Source organism: Corvus hawaiiensis, chromosome 3, assembly GCF_020740725.1.
Source record: "Corvus hawaiiensis isolate bCorHaw1 chromosome 3, bCorHaw1.pri.cur, whole genome shotgun sequence".
In the NCBI taxonomy this organism is placed as follows: Eukaryota; Metazoa; Chordata; class Aves; order Passeriformes; family Corvidae; genus Corvus; species Corvus hawaiiensis.
The window spans coordinates 52,445,729-52,466,738 of record NC_063215.1 but is presented as its reverse complement, the minus strand read 5'-3'; the positions used below and the strand labels follow the sequence as shown (position 1 = coordinate 52,466,738).

Sequence of the window (21,010 nt, the reverse complement as noted above, 5' to 3'; positions counted from 1 at the left end):
AGGTTTGGTATGGTACTGTTAAATTAATGAGAAAAAAATGTAAATTAATGCAGTACTGGAATGTCTGCAATTTATTGAGTGACAACTGCAGAAGAAAAAGGAGCATACTTAACTTGTACTTCTGCTTTTGATAACCTTAATTAATGGAAATTAAAAAAAAAAAAATTGAATTGTAGAATGGTTTGGATTGGAAGGAACCTTAAACATCATCTATTTCCGATCCATCTTCCACTGCACCAGGTTGCTCATAGTCCCACCAAATCTGGCCTTGAACACTTCCAGGGATGGGGCATCCACAACTTCTTTTCAGTACCTCACCATCCTCACAGTAAAGTTCTTCCTCATACCTCACCTAAACCTACCCTCTTTGAGTTTGAAGCCATTCCCCCTTGTCCTGTCACTACATGCCATTCAATTCCAGATGTATATATTATATTCCACCATAGCCTTCTCACAGTGCATGAGGAGCAACATGGAAGGTAAAATCTTACTTTTGCTTTGCTTCTACATAGAGGAGAAGAAATATAAAGACTATTTTGAATTCCTGTTCAGATGCCAAAGTGCTGTTTTCCAAGCCTGGGTAGACATTCTCAGGAGAATTCTTTTTAGCAGAGATTCATAGTTAATACACCAGAGGTACAACTTGTGTCCACAGAGACTGTCTGGCTCCAGAGAGTTTTTTGCAGCACATCCTCCCAGCAGTGCTAATACTGATTAGTAGATGATGAGGACACAACAGCAACAAATTAACCCTTTTTACCTAACTGTTCTTCAGGATCCTGTGTTCTGTGCTGCATCCTCCTTATCCCTCTAATATAGTAGCCATGAGAAGGAACATTATCTGTTAGTTTCTTTTTCCTGAAGGCACTTTCTTTTACTCTGTGTTTTGGAATTAGTAAGAATTATTTGCTTGCAATGGTGCAGAACAGTTTATTCTGGTTTTGTTTAAGCACGTCATGAAGATCTTCCTCTATCATTGAGGATATACATCTACTGGTTTCCGTCACACTAATAAACTTATGTCATGTGCTGGTGTAGAAATCTTCTTTCAAAAAAATATTTTAGTACCTGGCTTTCCCTTCTCAAAAATTTCTTTATTTTTCTTAAAAATCTTCAATGAAATATTCTCCAAAAATGAGGTAAACAATGTTCCCATGAAATAAAATTCTCTGATACCAAGTGTGTAATTAGAAAAAAAACTGTCTGGAAGCAGATATTGCCAAATCTGTATTTCTAATAAAACATAATAAAATCTATTTTAAACAGCCAGGCAGTGACAATCAGAACAAAATGAGCCATCTTTAGAAGCTTGGAATTCATACATTTGAGTTGTACATTTTTTTGGTCTAGCTATTAAGTGCTTTCTATGTGTATTTGTGCAGGAGGAAGCACTCCATGGATTTCGAGTGAGTGATTATTTAGACTACATGGAAACCTTGGAGGAGATCTACAGACCGATGCTGCTGAAAGACATGAGGACCATAAGAGCACAGAATACATAGATGAAGCAAACAAGCACTTTATTTTACAGTTTTGGTTATGTCCTTTAAAAGGATGCTGATTGATTGATTGATCAATCTCACCTAAAATCAGCCAGGCTGTTGAAATGTACATACTGTAAAACAAATAAGAAGGGATTTCAGAATATAGTTTTTCAAAAAGACATAACCTAATTTTGATAACCAAATTTTCCCAGATAGGTTATGTGCACAGCCTCATTTTCAGTTAGCACAAGGCAGCTTCAGAAGCCACCTGTAGGATGCTGAAATGTCTTCCTTATAAAGCCTTGAACCTGTTCTCAATTCATTGTCTCTTTGTCATCTCCTTGTAGCACCATCCTAAAGCCTTCCTATTTTGCTCAGGTCTGACAAAGGGATTATTTTTTATATTTAGAAACAACTGCTAGTGTGTATTCATGTGCAAGGAAAGTCAACAAATGAAAACCAAATTCTCTGTTCTGACTTTGTGGATAATGTTGAGAAAATGGGATGTTCGAATACATGTAATGAAAAAAGACTTGATATTCCTGTCTTTTTTTTAAATAAGATAAATCATTTTAGATAATAAAGCATTATTATCTTTCATGTCTGAATGAAATTAGAATCTTTAAAAACTATTATTTAGTTAAAAAAGAAGAGAAAATATTATGTTTTGTCAACACCTGTAATAACATTTTCTTTACAGAATGTCTGAAATCTCAAATCTTTTGAATAGAAATTCATGATATAATAAATGTTTTGGAAGTCCAACAGAAACCACAAATGTTGAATTTGGATTTATCCAATATTGTTACCACATCCTTGGGAGACAAACTAAACACTGCTGCAAAGTTCCTGGAAAACAACTTTGCTAGATAAAATGAATATATATACATGAATTCAACACATATTCAAATTATAAAACACATTAGAACCTGCAGTGAAATTTCTGAAATTATATGCAACCTAAGAGTGAACACTGACAAAGGTTTTGCCACTAATTTCTACTTTTCTGACTCTGCATTTCATAAGTTCACAAGTTTAGCTTTTTTCCCTGTCTAGCAAAGACATGTTTTAAATATTTTTGCACTTTTGTGAACTGTGTTAGCTCACCTACATGAATAAAAGAGACTGGCAAGTATGAGGAAGGAATTATGACAAGAACTGATAGAACCAAGTGTTTGCCTGTCACTGAGGCCAGTGAGTATTATGACTCCCATAATATCTGTTCTTTTAACCTTAATAGCAGTCTCTAATTTTTAAATAACCTTATTTTGGCATATATTTATTGTTTCTTGGTTTGAGATAACAAACATCCAGGTGGTGAATAACACTAGAACGCTAATTTATACACGTTTCTAGACAGACCATGGTTGATTAAATATCCATTATGAAGTAAGTCATCAGTTCTTTTAGCAGCACCAGAAATTTTTCAGAAAAATAGGCTCTTGTGATAGGCATATGAGTTACCCAAGGACTCTTGCCATATAAATAGCTGTCCTTTTTTATTCCTTGTCCCCCAACAAAGAAGAGAGAGGTACTGCTGAGCTGACCCTTAATATTAACAACTTTCATCACTATTGCATCAAATTAATCCAAAGAGGTACACTACCCAATAACCAGAAAGAAAACTCAAATACATATAGTAGAAAGCAAACAGCCTGACTACCAAGCATTGCTACTGCTGAAAGCAATTTTTGCATTGCTTCCAGCAATTCAGTCAACTGCAGTTTCCCCATCTGCAAAACAGCTACATTTTCATACAGTCCATATATGCTGAGATGATTAATTAGAGAACATCCATAAAACATTTAGTGCATGAAAATTTTATGTAAATGCAAAATCTTAAAACCTGGTAATAATTTAAATTCCATTGTGCCCTATGACAGAAACAGGACGTTGACACATATTACAAGTAGACTGAAATAAAGCTTGAAGGGATGGGGAAACCAGTGGCATCTTCTTTAGATCAGTGACAGTCTGAAAACAAATGACCATTTTAGCAACAGATACCTGAAGACATGCTCACATGCTGTATTACCTCCAGTCTGAAGACTCCCTTATCCAGCTTTGCTGGTTTGTATATAAATTTCTCCATTGAGCTCCCTTTTTTCTTTCAGGGAGCTATTCTACTGAGATGTAGACAGTTTCTGTCTCTAAATCTATTTGTATTTTTCTCATTGCCTTTTCCAGCTGCTTCTTCCTTGCCTTCCATCATGATCGTATTTACCTCTCTCAGACTTTTTCTCTCTGTTATTTTCAGCTGTCTCATTGTTCCCAATCCCCAGGGACAGCCCAAGCACTAAAGGATAAGAAGTATTTCCTTGCTCGTACCTAACGTGTGACTAAACTTGATTTAAAATAAACGTAATAGTGCAAAACCCCCTAAGCAAGACACTAAATAAATCCCCAACTTGGAAAAACTGAGAAGCTGGTTGTAGGAAGATATGACCCTCCCAAATATGCTGTCAGCAGTCCTGACCCAGGTTCCTACAGGGGGCAATTGAGTGCTGCTGCCTCTGCCTGTCTGTCATATCCCCTGACCATCAGCTGGGATACCATGCTGGATAGAAACATCTGTGTTGTTTCTAAAAGATAATGCAGTTTCCAAACTACCTCCTTCACCTAGTCTATGCAGCATGAGTCAGCCTTTTGGGATAAAAATCAGTAATATCCAAAAATATTTTTCACATCTTCATGTGTGCCCAGTTTCCTTTTGCCAAATTATTTTATTTCTGGAAACTCTGAGTACTTTTCTAAAAAAATACAATAATGCTTACCTTTTTTTTTGTACAAAATGACAGTTCTGCAGGTGGAAACACTTTCTTCATTACTATATATAGTGTTCATGCAACAAGAGAAATACTGGCAGTGGAAGCAACTAGAAACTTTAAAACAAAATAGTTTAGATGTGGTAGGGAAAAAAAATAGATCAACGGTAAATAGTTGCACTGTAAATTCTGGGTTTGGCTGTTTTAATATGTCCAGCTCAATCACTAGGACAACAGATAAAAAGTCTCAGCTTTTTTAAACCATTTTGTGTTGTCTTAAAATACTTTTTAGTAATCCATAGCAATTGTCCATAGATTTAAGAATAGATGGTAATGACAGCATACATTTTCCCTTTCAAATTATATCTACCTATATATCACACTGGACTAGAACTGAAGATATAGTTCAAACAAGTTTTGAATTTTTATCTGCTCAAACTAGCTAAACTTGTAACCGTATTTGTGCCAGGAGAAGTAACTATCATTTATTTCCCATGAGGAAGTCATTTGGAGAGCTGCAGTGTTTGTACTGTTTCTGCAGATCAATGGACTATATTTATGACACTTCTGGCATTTTGTTTATTAACTGATCATTCATAAGTAGACAAAGATACAACTCTTCCAAGCTAGATTACTCAAGCTAGTTTCCAGTAATTTAAATGACATTTCCATATACACAGATCCTGTCCTTTCAGAGTTCATTTTTGTCCAACATCTAAGCTAAAGGAGAACAATTCTTTACATTTCAGATCGTGAATGAGGTACCAGTTATATTACTTCACCTAGCAAGAACTGATTCAAAAAGTTTTGTATACTCAGCAGTATATCAGGGAAAAAACATCTTCCCTGTTCCTTCCCTGTTTACCAAAACACCAGTAAATTAACAAATCCCCACAGCTCCAGAGCATAATGTTGTTTGATTCTGTTTCGTCAGAAGAAACAAAAGGTCTTAAAGCATAATATACAGAGCAGTGGTGCATAGGGAGGTATCAACATGGTTTGAAAAATTAGTTTAGATTGTGTTAAATCAGGAACTGACACCTGACTAATATTTCATAAGGTCAGTTTCCTGTTCAGAAATAGAACAAGACAAAGACAATATATGAAATTCACTTAAAATGATGAATGAGGAAAGCAGGCTTTTTTGGAGTAGGTTTTTAAGGAAACAAACACCACAGGAATACAAACACCAAGGGAAATTAACCTTTTTAAAGAAATCAGTGTTTAGTCTCTCAAAAGATTTCATCTGTTCCTGGTATTTGTTCCACTCTAACTCAAAGCCTGTCATGGCATGAGATTCATCGATGTTGCGGAAATTAACTCATTTAAAATTTGACTCAGCTTTTAAAATGCTGCTTTAGTTTTAATACAGACATTCACAAGCACAACAATACATTTGAACTTCCCTCTCCTCAAAATTTTTGATAGTTTAGATATGGTTAATCTTTTGGAGTTATCCAGGCTACCTGCTGCCACATAATTTTCACTTAGAAGGCAAATAACAAGTGGTTTTTTTCTGATCAACCTTTTCTTGATTTGTAAAACCCACTGTTGTGAACAATGCCATGATGTGTATACTGTCACAATTTCTGTCATGGATTTCTAGGTAAAGATTTCTGCTCCAAAAGAACTTACTCCCCATGTTGATTTGGGATGGTGTTTGCTTATAATGCCCTTTTTCCTCTAGCTCTAAATCAACAGAGAAAAGCCTCCTGTTAGAAAATAGGAAACCAAAGTTTGGAACAAATACAGTTTTGGCAAGGAATTCCTTCTGAGGGAAATTATAGACCCATGAAGCCAGTTAGACCATCTGTCTAAATCACTCTGGAGTCATTCAGATATTTGTAGGAAATTAATTTTGTACAGAACCTGGAAGTGAGAGGAAACCGTGGTCTCTAGATATCCCAACCTTTTCAGACTCCCATGAAAATTAAATTGGATGAATTTTCAGCCAAGTCACTTGGAGCCGTGCAGCTTTCTCCCTTAGAGAAACTAATTTTATATCCTGAATAATTGCCTTGACCTTCAACATGCAGTAGACTTGAATCTTCCAAAACATCCTGAACTGAAGGAGTGGGAGAATCCCAGTGTAGTGTTTAACAACCATTGTTCTGTTTTTAGCCTGCAACACTGCTGCAGCTACCACTCTGGCTATTCTTAGTGCCAGCTGTTTCACACAGCTATGGACAACATCACGCAATACTGACATGCTGTGCTGAGGAGAACAATGGTATCTTCCATCCTGAATCAACTAGCTCATCCTCTGTGGTGAATAATAATGGGACTGTTTGTCTCAACAAAATCTTGACAACAGATTTTATCAAATATTTTCCAAAAGCACAGTGATTCTTTTCAGAATGGCAAATCGCTTTAAATCTCTCCCATAAAAAAAGTCCCCCTCTCTATCAGCACTGCCCCCCAAAATTACAAGGAATTATTTAAAATATGATACTCATTACAGAAAGAGGGTAATAAATCCTGGAACATGATGTTTTGGGCAGCTAAAACAACAAGCTGCTACCTTCTGTAATCCCTGCCTCTGTGATAAATACTCTCACTGGTTGCACCACTCTGATTCTTACCAGATCCTTCCCCTAGCTGGTTTATATAATTTAAAAGCAGAAGGACATCATCTTATTTTGTGAGGGTTGTTTTCTAGATGCTCAGGTGGAGTGTGGGAGCCCCATCATGGTTGCTACGTTGTTGCAGTGATTGAATCCACTGCAGGAATAACCCAGAAGCCACAAAGCCCCAAAACAGTGGAGGTCCGCTGGTGGGCAGGCTCAGAGGTCTAATACCACCCCCTTTTACCCTTTTTAAGTTCATGTTCTAGATAGTTCTCCCTTCCTTGATACCCCACTGGTTCCCGGGTACCTCGTTCCACCCCTCGCCTTTCCCACTGGTCACTGCCCTGTCACCCCATGCCCTCTCCACCCTCTGGCCCCCGAAGGATAGGCTCTGATGTTCTGCCCTCCCCGGTGCCGATCCGGATAAAACCCCGGATCGTTCAGCGTTCTGTCCTTTGTTCTTGGATCCCTTCTGGCAGGGAGCTCAATGAACCCCTCGGAACTCCGTGTAAAGGACCCCTCCCGCCTCTCTGTCCTCGGCGACGCTGCAGGAGCTGTCCGGCTCTGTGTGTGTGAGTGGCTGTGGGTATCCCCCAGCTGCGGTGTGTCAGAGTGTGTCTGAGCACGTTCGCACTGCACTCCCGGAGCGGCTCCGGCGGGACGCGATCGGGACGGACGCGCCGCTCTTGCGACCCCCCCACAGCCAGCGCGTCACTAGGTGAACCTGTAACATGACTAATAGTGTCCACATGGAAAAATGTCTCCTCCACTTGTGTCACAAGCACTTAAACTGCCATTTGTTACAGTAGAGAAGATGAAAGTGCCAAAATCCCAAAGTAAGAATAGTTTGTTTCCCCGAACATGAACTTATTTCTACTATAAATTTCAGCCACTGAAGAAGTTTGAAAGATTTAAAGAAATGCATTAACATTCTTTACGGTATAACATGGTCTGGATTGTTAGCAGCCAGTTTGACTTGACTTCAAAGAGCAGAGGAGGTAAATGTCAGAACTGGTCTTCCAAATGACCCTTTCAGAAGATAGAAATGGGCAATAAACTAGAAAAAAACCCCAAATGTTACCTCTGATTCTAACTAAGAAAACAAGCTCAGCACCTACGACAAAACAAATGTTTTCCTTTGGGAAAATCTCAGCTGAGACACCCAGCAAATTTTCTTTGGCACATAGCTTTTATTTCAGCTTCCTGACTGAACTGTCCTTTTCCTCCACTGTCTACCACAGCTGCCAGTGTCTATCCCTAAGGTCCTTACACCATGTCACTTACACCTTTTTAAAAAACAGCAGCAAAGTTACACAGCAATTGCAATAGTAGAAGATCACAAACTCAACGTTTATTATCTTCAAGCAGAAGGGTGCACTCAAATCAGTAACTCTAAAGGGCTACTTGAACCATTACTTGCATATTCCAGGTTGATGGCATTACAGTCAACTCAGGTGGATTTTGGAGTCTTACCAGGTGGTTTTGGATAAGCCAGCTTTAGCTTTTCTCTAGCCTCTCTGACACTAGCCACAGGCTCTTTGCACAAGAGTTTGTTTAGCCTGCTACTCTTTAAAGTATGAACAGTATGGAGAACTCTACATATATATCTTCAAATGTCTTTTGCCAGGAAAGAGTTGTGCTTAGTTCCTCATTCCACATCCCTCCTCATGGGCAATGGCATGCAAATCAAGTTCTCTGTGCTGCAAATCCACAACAGGACAACATGGAGAAGAATGTTTGGTCCCCCTCCACCTTAGCTCATGCAAGATCTTCAGGAAACAGCCTTCTCCTTAGTATTTGTACCGGCAGTTTCTGTTGCCACTTCAAAAAATTTCAGGACATGGGACAGAATGTATGAAGAATTCCTTGAAATACAGTAACAATCTCATGGTTTGTGTTTATGAAAAAGTCAGTCACAAAAAGAATGTGCTGCTTACAAAGACCAAGGGACTTAGCTGTACTTTATCACTGTAGCAAAACATTTGACTCTGCCATGTAGTAAAGGCCAATGTTGGCACGTTTTTGTTTTATTTAATCCCAATGACAATTTCACTAAGATTATATTATTTGCAAATCCTACCTCAAAGTTTCATCTGCGAATAGAGAAAGCAATGCTAAGACTTACTAAATCTTTTTCACAAAAAAAAGGTAAATTGATGAATTTAGGCTAGATGTGATGGATAAGTTAATATGTAGCTTTAGAGTTATTTAATGTGCCTGAAGAAATTAAAGCTTTATGTGTTCTGCTTGCAGAGAAAATTTTAGTATTATAAGCTCAGTGCACAAGGCAAGGCACTCAATTTAAAACTATAGCTTGGAAAAGTACATGCTTTTCTCTGTTGGCCTCAAACTAACATTATATTAAGATACATCATTACCTATACAAAGAACAGGCTTGGGAATTTTTTAGAAATATCTTGCTTTTATTAATTCCAGAGCAACTGACCTAATAAGATCCCAGTTTTTCTTCTGATGGAGCTGAATGTTAGGTAAAGTTTTGAGCTGAGTTTCAATATGGAGAGGGAGAGCTCATAAAATTCAGCAGAACTTTGAGCAAACATACTTTGATCATTTGTGAGGTGACTGTGCAGTTTGATAGATTGCAATTATTATCAGATACAAGTTCAATTCTTTCCACAAAGTAATCAGCCAACAAAGATTAGCTCATTATGCAAATACAGACTGTGAACACTGTGTGCACAGTGGTGTAGCAAAGATGCTGCACTGGCAGCGAGCTACTTAAGGTACAGAGTGAAACCAGAACTTAAACCAGTAAATGTAATAATAAAAAACAATTAGAATGAGTGTAAAGATTAGGTCTGAGACTAAGAAATTAGAAAAGAAATAACTATCAAATTAGTATGCCAGCATGGAGCTGGAAAGCAAGGCCCTTCATAAAATAATCAGAGTACAACAGAGACCATCTGAATTTAAAATTGCAGTTTCAATGGATATGAAGGCATCATCTGCCTGCAACAACAATCAGCCCTAGGGGTACATGAGCTCCTACCTTACTGTAGAATTATGTTTTCTGTGCAATGCCTTGCTATGTTTACACAGCCAAAAATTTCTTGACAGAACCCCTTTTTTTAAAAGTACCAGTGTATTGACCTGAGACAGCTCTTTTGAAACATTTTACAGTGAAGAGTTCTCTATAAACACATGGCCGGCATTTTGAAAACCCTACTTGCCTTTCCAAAGATCAAGCTCTTTCCTCCCTGCCTCCCAGTCTGGCTATTCTGAAAGTGGTTGTAACTATACCAAGAGCAATCTTTCAGGGAAGAGTGATCAACTTTGAACTAGCACGTCTTTTCCCATCTCCATGTCAGCCTAGCCAGTTCAAATCTCACTGAAAAACTGCAAACCCTGAACACCTTCTTATAAAATGGAAGTGCTCAAATACTTCCAAGCTTTTCAATCAGACAAAAAAAAAAAAAAAAAGTCTGCTGGAAGTCCCAACTTTACACATTTGCTTAGATATATTTATTCCAAGAGCACTACAACAGATAGTAATTCTTGGAAACTAGCTCAAAGAAACATACTTGTTTCCAAGTTTGGCTCACCACTCAACACCTGGCATCCAATTCCTTGTGTAGGCATTCAAATTTCCATATGTACTCAGATCCTTCTGAAGATATTGTTCGTATCTTTAGAAGGATCAAAGCCTTTAAAGATGTTGTTTGGGTGTTTCACTGCCAACCATGGATATGTGCCGAAAGAATTTGCTCAGTTTCTTTACAATATTTTGGTCATTCAGTCAGTGCAGATATACGTCACTGATACATTCCATTCACTATCTAGCTGCAAATTGTTCACTGGTTTACAATGTGATTTTCTTCAGGCTTTATCCACAAGCCACTAATAATCCATATCTCAACTGCTTTTTGCAAAGAAGGAAGCAGTAATGGATTTTAATTAGCCACATACAGTAGGCAAGCATTCATTCAGGAGACTGCTTTCTTTCTCACTCTCTTCAAACTGTGACTAAACCCATCTCATTCTGCAAGAGCTGTTTATTTCTTTGTGAAGAGAGAATGCACTTAAAGAAAATCTGTTCAGAAATGCAGCAATGCAGCACTCCACCTGGTCTAGAGATGAAAGGTACAAAAGCTCTTAAGGAGGAAAGGCTGTTCATCAAAGAGAAGGAATTCAGACTGGAAAAAAATTAACACCCTTCACTAACAAAAATGCAGGGATTAAACAGATGCACGGTTTGATAGACAACATATTCCTTGCTGTGTGTTAGACTGAAAGTGAAACACAAGTCTTAGAACCTGATATCGATGAGAAGTTTGCAAAAGAGAAATTATAGAGAAATTAATTACAAAATATTTTGGTTTCTCAAATTTCCAAGTAAACACCAAAAGTTAATAGGAGAAGGAAAGAGTGAAAGAAAAAAAAATCCTCAAACCACCACAAATAAATAAAAATGAGGATAGACAGTGATCTTTTGCTGATTGTCTTCTAATACGACTTAAAATTTCAGTTCCACACATCTGTCTAATGCCAAGGAGAAATCTATTTATAATTTATGATATTGATGAAATTATAATACAGGCCACTTCCCATAACACCAAAAGAATTGAGACCCAACTACTTAAGAATATTTTGACTAATCTGCCTTTGATATTGTAAAATCCACTGCTGTTCTCTGATCTAACTCTGTAAACATTTCAGCCTATGAAACTTCAGGCAGGGAGATCTCCAAACCAAACCCAAGCTCTAAAATTTACACCTGGCTCTTCTATAATCCCTAGAGCTATACGATATAATACCTAAATCTTCGGTATAATCTCAGCCTGCCTGCCTGTGCACAAAAGAGGTCAGGAAAAGAAATTTATACCAGCTACTACTGCTACACGTATAACATTTCCAAAGAAACTGTCAGTATCTGTTATTTCACAACCTAAGGCCTCTGTGTTTACTAGGAACACTTTTTCAACTTCACCTCTTTTTCTGTAGTGTTTGTGCACATGGCAGTGATCCTTATTAGTACTGCTTCAGTTCCCCTCCAGTCCAGTTTGCCCATGACACCAGAGCTGCAGCAGGCTCATAAATACCTGTGGATTAAAGCAGTAGAGATTAATGAATTATTGGCTAAAGTTCTCCAACATAAAGCTTATAAGTAATGACCCACTCCAAATTATATTAGCTTTTTGACAAACACTTGAGTAGCATTTTTCCTCATTCTCTTTCTGCTTTATCTCCAGGAGTCAGGCAGGAGCATGCAGAGCCACAGGCTGTGTGAGGCCCAGTTTGTCCATGGCTCCATGATGACATATACTACTTCCAACATGAGTTCCCAGCAGATCATTTGAAACACAGAACTCTTCAGGTTTTTTGATGTAATGTCTGTCTGGACCTTCGTCAAAAAGTGAGCTTGGTATTTTGCATCCAAAGCTAATATTTTAAAAATCAAAGAGCAGCAAAGCAGGTACTCCAGCAGCCTAGTGTGGGAACCACACCAAGAACAAAGCTGTAAGAATATTTTGGTCATCCTTTCTAGGTGTCTGGATAAATGAACACTACAGTTTCTTTCTGCCTCCCTTCTTACTCCCCTCTTCTACAGCGTATGCTAAAAATTCTTATTTCTTTTTCATTTTTGTGTTCCTCCCACCATCCCTTTTGTGCCAGAGTGAAACTGGCAACTTGATGGTCTGGCAGCTGGCCAATGTCAACCCAACACAATCTGGTTTCTTCTGATATTGCTAATCACCTGCTTCCTGTTCTTTAAGGGGAAATCAAATATATTGTCTCTAATTCTTACAGTTTCTTTGCTTTTCTTACACACAGAAATTGAACATTATGGTATTTTCCACATTTTTGTAACACAGGAGTAAATAATTTAACTCTTTGGGTTTTGTTGCCCCCCCTTTTTTTTTTTTTTAACAGATAGCATTTACCTCATTCCTATCCTTTCAGGTGTTAATTTCCCAGTATACTGAGGAATGGTGTCATGCATTTCCACAGCATCATCACCATTTCCACAGCATCATCAATGGCCAAGTTGAGCTTAAGGCAATTTAAGAATTCTGCTGTGGAAAATCTCCTTTATTCTAACCCACTTGAAAGGATAAAACAAATTGTAATGCATGATCGGCTGAACAGAGAGCATGATTTGCTACAGTGGTTGCATTAAGAGGGCATTATTTCCAAATGTAGAGAGAAAAATATGTCTATGACAGTGAGTACAGACTGAAATTTTGAAGCTCTTCCCAAAGTCCTGTTGCATTCATGCTGGATCCCCAGTTTTCAAAGGCATATAACCAAAGTAATTGATCAAAACGTAATCAACCAAACCTTAACCGAATACCTGGGTAGAATTTTCTTTAGTGATGATACTTGTGTGTATAGCAGTCAGCAGAGAATATCACACTGATCCATTCTGCATTTCCATTTCTGAAGTATAGAAACAGTGAACTCAGAGATTTGTCTTGCAGACTTGCAAAAACAATCCAAAGACACCTGTGTAATGAGTTATAGTCAATTTTCACAAGCTGATGCACAATTCTATTTATGATTGAGCTACCTGAACCCTGCATACAGTACTTGGCAAAAGAATTAACAGACATTTGCTGTTTTCCTTACCATTTTTTACAATATACAGACTCTTCTAGCAGGAGATGCCTGTTTTCAACACTCTTCAGGATACACACCTTGGTTCCACTACTGCCTCTTCAGTCAGCACAGGTAAGCCAAACAACATTTCTTATTATGCCCTAAAACAAGTTTCTCTCCAGATTGCATTCAGACTGATCAATAAGTACTCATTTGTGCTTATGGTCTTAGGGATCCTCATGGTCCTATATTTTCAATAGGCTTTTGTTACCATCCCAGGATTGTCATTTGACTTCCTTGATGGTTCTAAATTATCTTTGCCCTGAGGTGCAAACTCAGCAGACTTTATTTCTGACTGGTATGCACATTTATTACAGGGCAGCTGAAAATTTCTTCTTTATAGCTGTGATTCACTAAGAGAATCTATCAGTACAAAGCATGCATTTATTATCTTTTATTTTTTCATGGAAAAATATAGATTCCCAAAGATAAAAACTTTCCCAGCCCATGAGCAGTTAATGACTGCTACATATTAACTTATCCGTCACATCTAGCCTAAATTCATCAACTGGCCTTTTTTTTGTGAGAAAGATTTAGTAAGTCTTAGCATTGCTTTCTCTATTCACAGATGAAACTTTTGAGGTAGGATTTGCAAATAATATAATCTTAGTGAAATTGTCATTGGGATTAAATAAAACAAAAATGTGCCAACATTGGCCTTTACTACATGGCAGAGTCGAATGTTTTGCTACAGTGATAAAGTACAGCTAAGTCCCTTGGTCTTTGTAAGCAGCACATTCTTTTTGTGACTGACTTTTTCATAAACACAAACCATGAGATTGTTACTGTATTTCAAGGAATTCTTCATACATTCTGTCCCATGTCCTGAAATTTTTTGAAGTGGCAACAGAAACTGCTGGTACAAATACTAAGGAGAAGGCTTAACAGGCTACCATAAATGGCTTTCAGCAACATTTGATGTTCCTGACCAAAAAAGTACCTGGAAAGGAGATGTGCCATTGGTATTTCTGTTTTGCAAAACACTCAGCAAAGCATCCTGTCCTTTTATTGACCCAAAAGGTTTTCGTTATATTTCCTCTCCCCTGTCCAGCTGAGGGGAGGAGTTTTAAAGAAGTTTTGCTGGTCACTTGGTATCCAGCTGGGGTCAACCCAACCACACTGGTCTGGAAAAAAGAGAAGTATCTTAAAAATGTTGTCTCATTGGACACCAATTATTCTGTTTTAAAGGTATTTTACTGGTGCAAACTCTTCTCTCTTAAGTAAAGCATTACTGGGTTCACCACAGCAGACCTGAATGCTGTCTACAAACAGCCCCAGGGGAGCCATTACCACCATCCATTGCCATAGGCCAATGATTGCAGTTCAGGAGGATTCTTTCCCAGTTGATGCATCATGTCAGGTATTGAAATAAGACTGAGTTTAAGCAAATTGAGCTATATACCAGCATGGTGGGAATTTTAATGAGAACAGAACTCCTTTTGCCTCAGCAATATTCCCACCAAATTTTCTCTTTTTCCATGGATATCAGAGCAGTAGATAAACTTCCCCAGTTATATTATGTAATAGAAACAGACAGGCTTGTCTTTTAGACCTCATAAGGAGTCTACCATCATCCATTAAACACTACATTTCTTCTTCCCCCTTAGAAAAAGAAAATTCAGAAGGTTTAGATTCCTTCCTTTTTAATTCTGCTTTCCCCACTGTTCCCATGCAAGTAGCAAATGAGTGGGATGTACATCCTCTGGAGCAGCCCGTGCCCAAGCTCATTACCCTTTTATCACCATTACCTGAGCTGTGACTGCAAGTTACAGGCAAGTGAATGGGCACTGGTGAGAGGCTGAGGTGTATCAGCCAGCCAGCCATACTTTCAGTACCTACTGCCAGAACTGAACTTTCAGCCACTTACAGTTCATTCTAAGGTCACACTGGCCTCTGATGAATTCAGGGTAATTTTCTCATCTACTTCAACAGCATCGATAACACACTTATTGTTCTTCCACCTTTATATTTATGTAAAAGGGAAGATTTGGTGGCATATCTTTCACATGCTCAGCAGTACTTGCTATGGGGAAAGCACTGAGAAAATTACAAAAAAGAACAATCATCTTACTGTTATCTCCTTGCTGTTTTAGCAGCATGCTAAGAGGTACACATGTAAAAAGATTACAGAGTGCACAGCAAAGCTCAAACATTTAATTTTGCTTCAGAATGTCCAAGCAACCTTTACTAATTGCATTGATGGTTACAAAAATGATATCCCTAAATTAACAATGGATTATTACCAACATTTTTCACCCTTCCAAGAAAAGAAAAGCAGCAGTTCCAAAAGATTTAATTAAAGGTGCATTAAGATGGAAGCATCAGAAAGAAATACTTATGCTATTAACATTCCAGTTCCACTTTAATGGTACTGGCTTTAGCAGCAGGTCAGTAACAAACTCAAATTTTTCATTACAAGGTAATAATAAAGAAACCCAGCCAGTCATCCATTCCTTCCTTACATAGCACAATTCTCTTTTATTCTATTTGTATGTCACTTTTTGTTCTCTCTATACTGCAAAGCTGTCTGCAATGATTAGCTCTAATTCAGTCCTAAGCTCTGAACCAGACATTAACATGCCATACCTGCACCTGGGACAAGGTCATCTCTGCCAGCAGTTGGATTTCTGAAGGTCCCAGATGATTAATTCATTCCAAGCTTTTAAATGCCATCCTACCTAAGTTTTCTAACACGCCACAATATGGCATCAAATAGTCCATTTTTCCTTGAGGATGGCTGGTAATCTAATAGCAGCTGTGAGAAAGAAGGGAGACTTTGTGGGCAGGTGTCAATTTTGTGTGTGTTCAGTGCATCAGGGAGAACTGACATTTGATTCTTGTTGATCAAGAATTGATCGCTCTTCAACTCATAGAGAGTGACTTGGTGTCTGAGCTCTTTGAGGTATGTAGGATCATCCTCTGGGCTCCCAGAAATATCAGAAACATAATCCCTTTTAAGAAAGTACCAGCCACCATCAGAAGTTCATACTTTTGATGCCTTAGGTTTTAACCTTTATATTTTTCAAATTCTGTGCTGCTTGGTGTGTGACTGAAGTTTCTTGTAGCCTGTTGATTTCTGCTCTCTCATGCTGGGTAGGCACAACAAAGCCTCTCCAGCCCTGCTTTCCAACGACACCAAGACTGTCCTAGGCCAGAAGTATAAACCAAAGAGCCTCTTGGGGGGGGCAAGCTAAGGGGAAAACTGAAGCTTTAACTGGAGAATTAACCCTGCTATGCAAATGAACCAAACCTATAAAAGGGTGAAGAACTCGTGACCTGGGGTCCATCTTGGGGTCCATTTTGAGAATAGCTTCAGAGTCCCCAGGGTGTGCCTTTGAAGGCCTTTCAAATAAATACCTACTTTTATTCCCTTACTCCTGTCTAGTCTCTGTTTCTAGGAGGCCTCTCAAGGCATCACTTTGAGAAAGGAGGGAAATAGAATATGTCCACTTTGCCTGGCACTGTGGTCTTGAGCAATAGCTTTCTTTGATAGGCAGTGAGACACTTCTTACAGAATGCCATTGCTGATGAATTGATGCAAAACTAACGCAGACAACTAAAAAGGCAGATGAGGAAAACAAGGAACTCTTCATATTTCTTTCCCTGTCCCTGTAGGAACTGATGTCATGCTTTGGGGACCGTTCATTTACAAGTTGTCCCTTATTTGCTGTCAACATAACTGACACTCATTTTCTCAGCCCTCCTTATCCTCATCCAGAATCAAATTGTTCTTTACCAAATATGTAGAAAGATTACATTTCTGTGAATAGAAGTAATGATTCGTGATCAGTGCATGCAGAAACCATTACAATTCATGGATAAAGGTATCAAAAATCTAAAAATTTTCCACCCTCCTCAATTCTAACAGAAGTTGCAAGACAAAGTTCCTCTACATTTTTTGTATTTTAGGTAGAATGAGAAATCATACCCTTTTCCACTATTGTTAAGTTCTGATTTATTTTTTAATAACAATGAAGCTTAATTATGGCTTCATGTTTATCTCATTACAAGAGCTGATTCTATGCAAAACTTTAAAAGACTCCCAGACACTTCAAAAATTTATGAATCACCATTTAAGGATCCAAATCTCATAGCTGAGACATTTCCCAACTTTTCAGCAATTCTCACATCAACTTATGCAAAAGTGGTATTTCACAATAACACAGCATTTAGAGGTGACTGTGGGTTTCAAATGTTAGATTATCATACTCTTAAAACCTTACCAGAAGTATAAATGGACCTAATGAAAAAGGCCCCAGCCAATGCTTCTTCCAAGAAACAGTGCAGATTTCTACATACCTCATGTGATTCTGTAACTTTTGTCATCCTCTAACTAAAGTATATAAAACTGTTTCTCTTCCACATTTTGTTTTTTATTTATTTCTGCATGCATCCCGACTGACAGTATTGATCCCCTCACTATCCATTCAGTAGAGACTGGAGAGTGAGACATATATAAGGTCCTCTCGAAGACCTATACTAGGAAAGTATTTCCTTTAAATTTTTACTTTCCTTTCTTTAGCTTCAGTAAAATCAAGAGAAACCCTCAAAACAGAGCCTACTGGGTATCCTGGAGTCCATTTAAAAGCCTTTCCTGAGGCTATTTAAGTTGTTGTGTCCTGCTGCAGGCATTAGAGTATGAGGACACGTTCAAGAGCTCCTTTTAGCAAATATTGCTATACTAAAATTTCTACTTCCTCAGGTAAGTACAAAAAATTAAAAAAGAAAGAAGAGAAACTTTTGGTTCACTGATCTCCAAGTATCAAAATTTTTCATAAAGCACAAAGCACAAAGTTCTATTTCAACAGAGCCTTTTGGGACAATGTAATTTCTATTCTACAGCAGCACACAAGGAATGATGTGTCTATGCTGTCTCCTGGCAGTGCTGATTATACTACATCTTTTAAACCTGTTATCAGCTCAGGCTGAATACTGATGCCTTTCTGTACAGGTTGGCACAATTTGATGAGAAAATCACCCTTTCTTGACTTTAATTCAACTCACTGGCCTTTTCTAATGCATTGAGCTCTCACTGTGCCCTCAGAGGCACATTTGTGGGCAGAATTTAGGTGGCAAATAGGTCTAAGTGCAACTCCTGCCACAGTTTCCTCACCCACTGCAGTACCTGCAGGCTGGACATGTACAAACCCTTACAGATGCCACCTTTGCATGAGAAAGATCTTTCCTGAAAGAAGCAATATATGGGACTGCACTGCAAAGAATTCCCATTTTGTCTGCTTTTTATGGCCAAATGTCTTACCTCTAATATTCTTATACCATTGTCTCCCCATCTCCTCCTCCCTCCAAAATCAATCCTACAATGATTTACAGTTGCAGAGGATATTGTCTCTTTCCTATAACTCCATTTTTCCTTCAAGAAGAGATGAGAAAACTCCCAGCAGGATGAATGGAATATTAAACCTGAGCAGAGACAATGCTCTCTTGACAAAGTGGTCAGTGCTTCATCAAAATATCTGGCAATTAAAAAAATTAACCCATATGTGGCTCTGCTACTAAGACTGAAAAATCAGGATTAAATTTGAACAGTGGTTTTAGCAATAAGAAATGTGAAGATACACAAACAAGTAAATGCCATGGTACTCTAACAAAAAATGTAAAGCCTTAGGTAAAAAGAAAAAAAAGCAAAACAGATTTTTCATCTACCTTTCCTTGAAACACAGATATATAGTCTCTGGCTATCACAATGGAGGAGTGGAGTAAAAGCAGAAGTGCTCGATAAAAGCTGAAAGAGGCTGCAACTTGAAAAACACCCAAAACAGGTATTTTAAAAGCCCATTAAGAAGAATAGACTATTCAAAAAATCCTGAAGTGCTGTTCTGCACCTTTGTAAAAGTTCAGACTTCACATTTCAGTCCCAAAAATGAGTAGCAAAAAGAGCAAAGGGCTTATCTTTTCTGTTCTTAGCTTCACTACAAGCTTTGTTAGTAGAAGCCTAGCCTCCATTCTAGAATCACAAAGTGAATTCAGCTGAAAAGATGTAATGCATTTGGCCTCTAGTTCCCTTGCACTCACTAAACAGACACTTTATGGGCTATGAAAGTTATTTTAGGCCACATCTAGAAAGCACAGCCCACACCACAAATTATATTTCATTACAAAAGCAAGTGATTTTCTCCAGTTTTTAGGGGAAATAATGTCATGAATTCAGACTTACGTGGCATTTCTGATTTAGCTAACAAGGGCACCATAAACCCAAATGTTGCTAACATTGCAAGGAAGTGAAGCTGATTTACTCATTGCTTCTGGTTTCCTTTGGAACTGATATTCCACCTCGGGATGTGTAACGTACAGATCTGCAAGAAATTAATCTTACTAGGGTGAGTAAAGATGGCACAGACTGTTTTGTTCTCACCACTTCAAAAATCATTCTCCCCTGATGGATTTTCTGTCAGAAACAAAGTGAGCAACTTTCTTCTGCTTGAAATGTAGTTAAAAGATTTTCACCTTGGAATGAAAACTAGCCAAATCTCCTCATTTGGAAGCTAAATTAAATGATGATAGAGACCATGCTAGATGAAATTAAATGATAATAGACTTTTGACTGTCACTACATCTGTGACCTACCAGGCCCACTATGACTCCATCAATGGCCAGATGCACACCGTGTACAAAAATGTCCTTGCTAAGTTGAAACCCTCAATACCAGGTATAAAAAAAACCCACTTCCACAGAAAACTTTGTCTGCAATCACCTTTTTTATTGTTACAATTGAGTAATAAATACATCAATCAAAGCATATGGTTTTGTCCTGTTTAGTCACTGGCAAACAGACTTTATCATCCATAAGGACAAAATGTGGCACATGAGGAAAAATCTCCTGTGTTAGCATTGCTTGTCAGTCCATGTGCTCTGCTTAGTGATTACCTATGGATCACCATCCACAAAGCTGCCATTCTATTCCACGTTGCTAGCAAAAAGATGGACTCGTGGCCAACAAGCAGGTATAGTGAGAAAAGATCTACTTACTGCTACCTGAGGTCCAAATAGCAGATATGACATCACACACCTTGACAGCAAGCATTTTCTAAGGGAAAATGCACTGGTTCTGGACATCCAGGAAACTCTTTACTTGTCTCCTTACCGGTCTCTGAGGTCTGTTCCTTGTTTCTGCCCCAAAACCCAAACCACCCCATAGTCAAAGAGCCAAGCAACTTGATCCCAAACCCATCCCAACTTCATCTAGCAATACACAGAATACACTCTTACCTTCAAAGCTGCCAATGAGATAGATGGATGATTTTGAAGGAATTCGAATGTAAGTATTCAGGCATTCCTAAAAGGACAACATAAATTCTCTGAACAAACCTAGCTGTAGGTAAATTGAGGATTAAGGGACAATGGCAGTACAGATTGAAGCACCAGTAGGAAAACAGCTTTTACAGAAAAGCCACAAATCTTCAGGCTAAACAAGTGATTTGTGATCAAGTACTTGACCAAAATGCAGGCCACACACCTCGCTCAACTATCCAACCTTGCTCTATTTGATCTATAAATCCTAACATAAGGCTGAAGCATTAAAGGGTTGTCATGCTTCTTGATGGCCATATCTAATTGC

The 21,010-nt window shown here is 38.2% G+C and overlaps 1 protein-coding gene across 5 annotated transcripts in view; it reads left to right on the top strand.

The window, feature by feature from the left end:
• The window catches only part of TBC1D32 (TBC1 domain family member 32), a 71,182-nt gene extending 69,098 nt beyond the window's left edge, over positions 1–2,084 (top strand). For all 5 annotated transcript variants that reach the window (XM_048298410.1, XM_048298405.1, XM_048298407.1 and 2 more), the window contains one exon: positions 1,383–2,084. In XM_048298410.1, coding sequence (XP_048154367.1) covers positions 1,383–1,502 — 120 coding nt within the window. In that variant the 3' untranslated portion in view covers positions 1,503–2,084. The remainder of the gene's footprint in view (positions 1–1,382) is intronic.
• Positions 2,085–21,010: the final 18,926 nt, after the last annotated feature.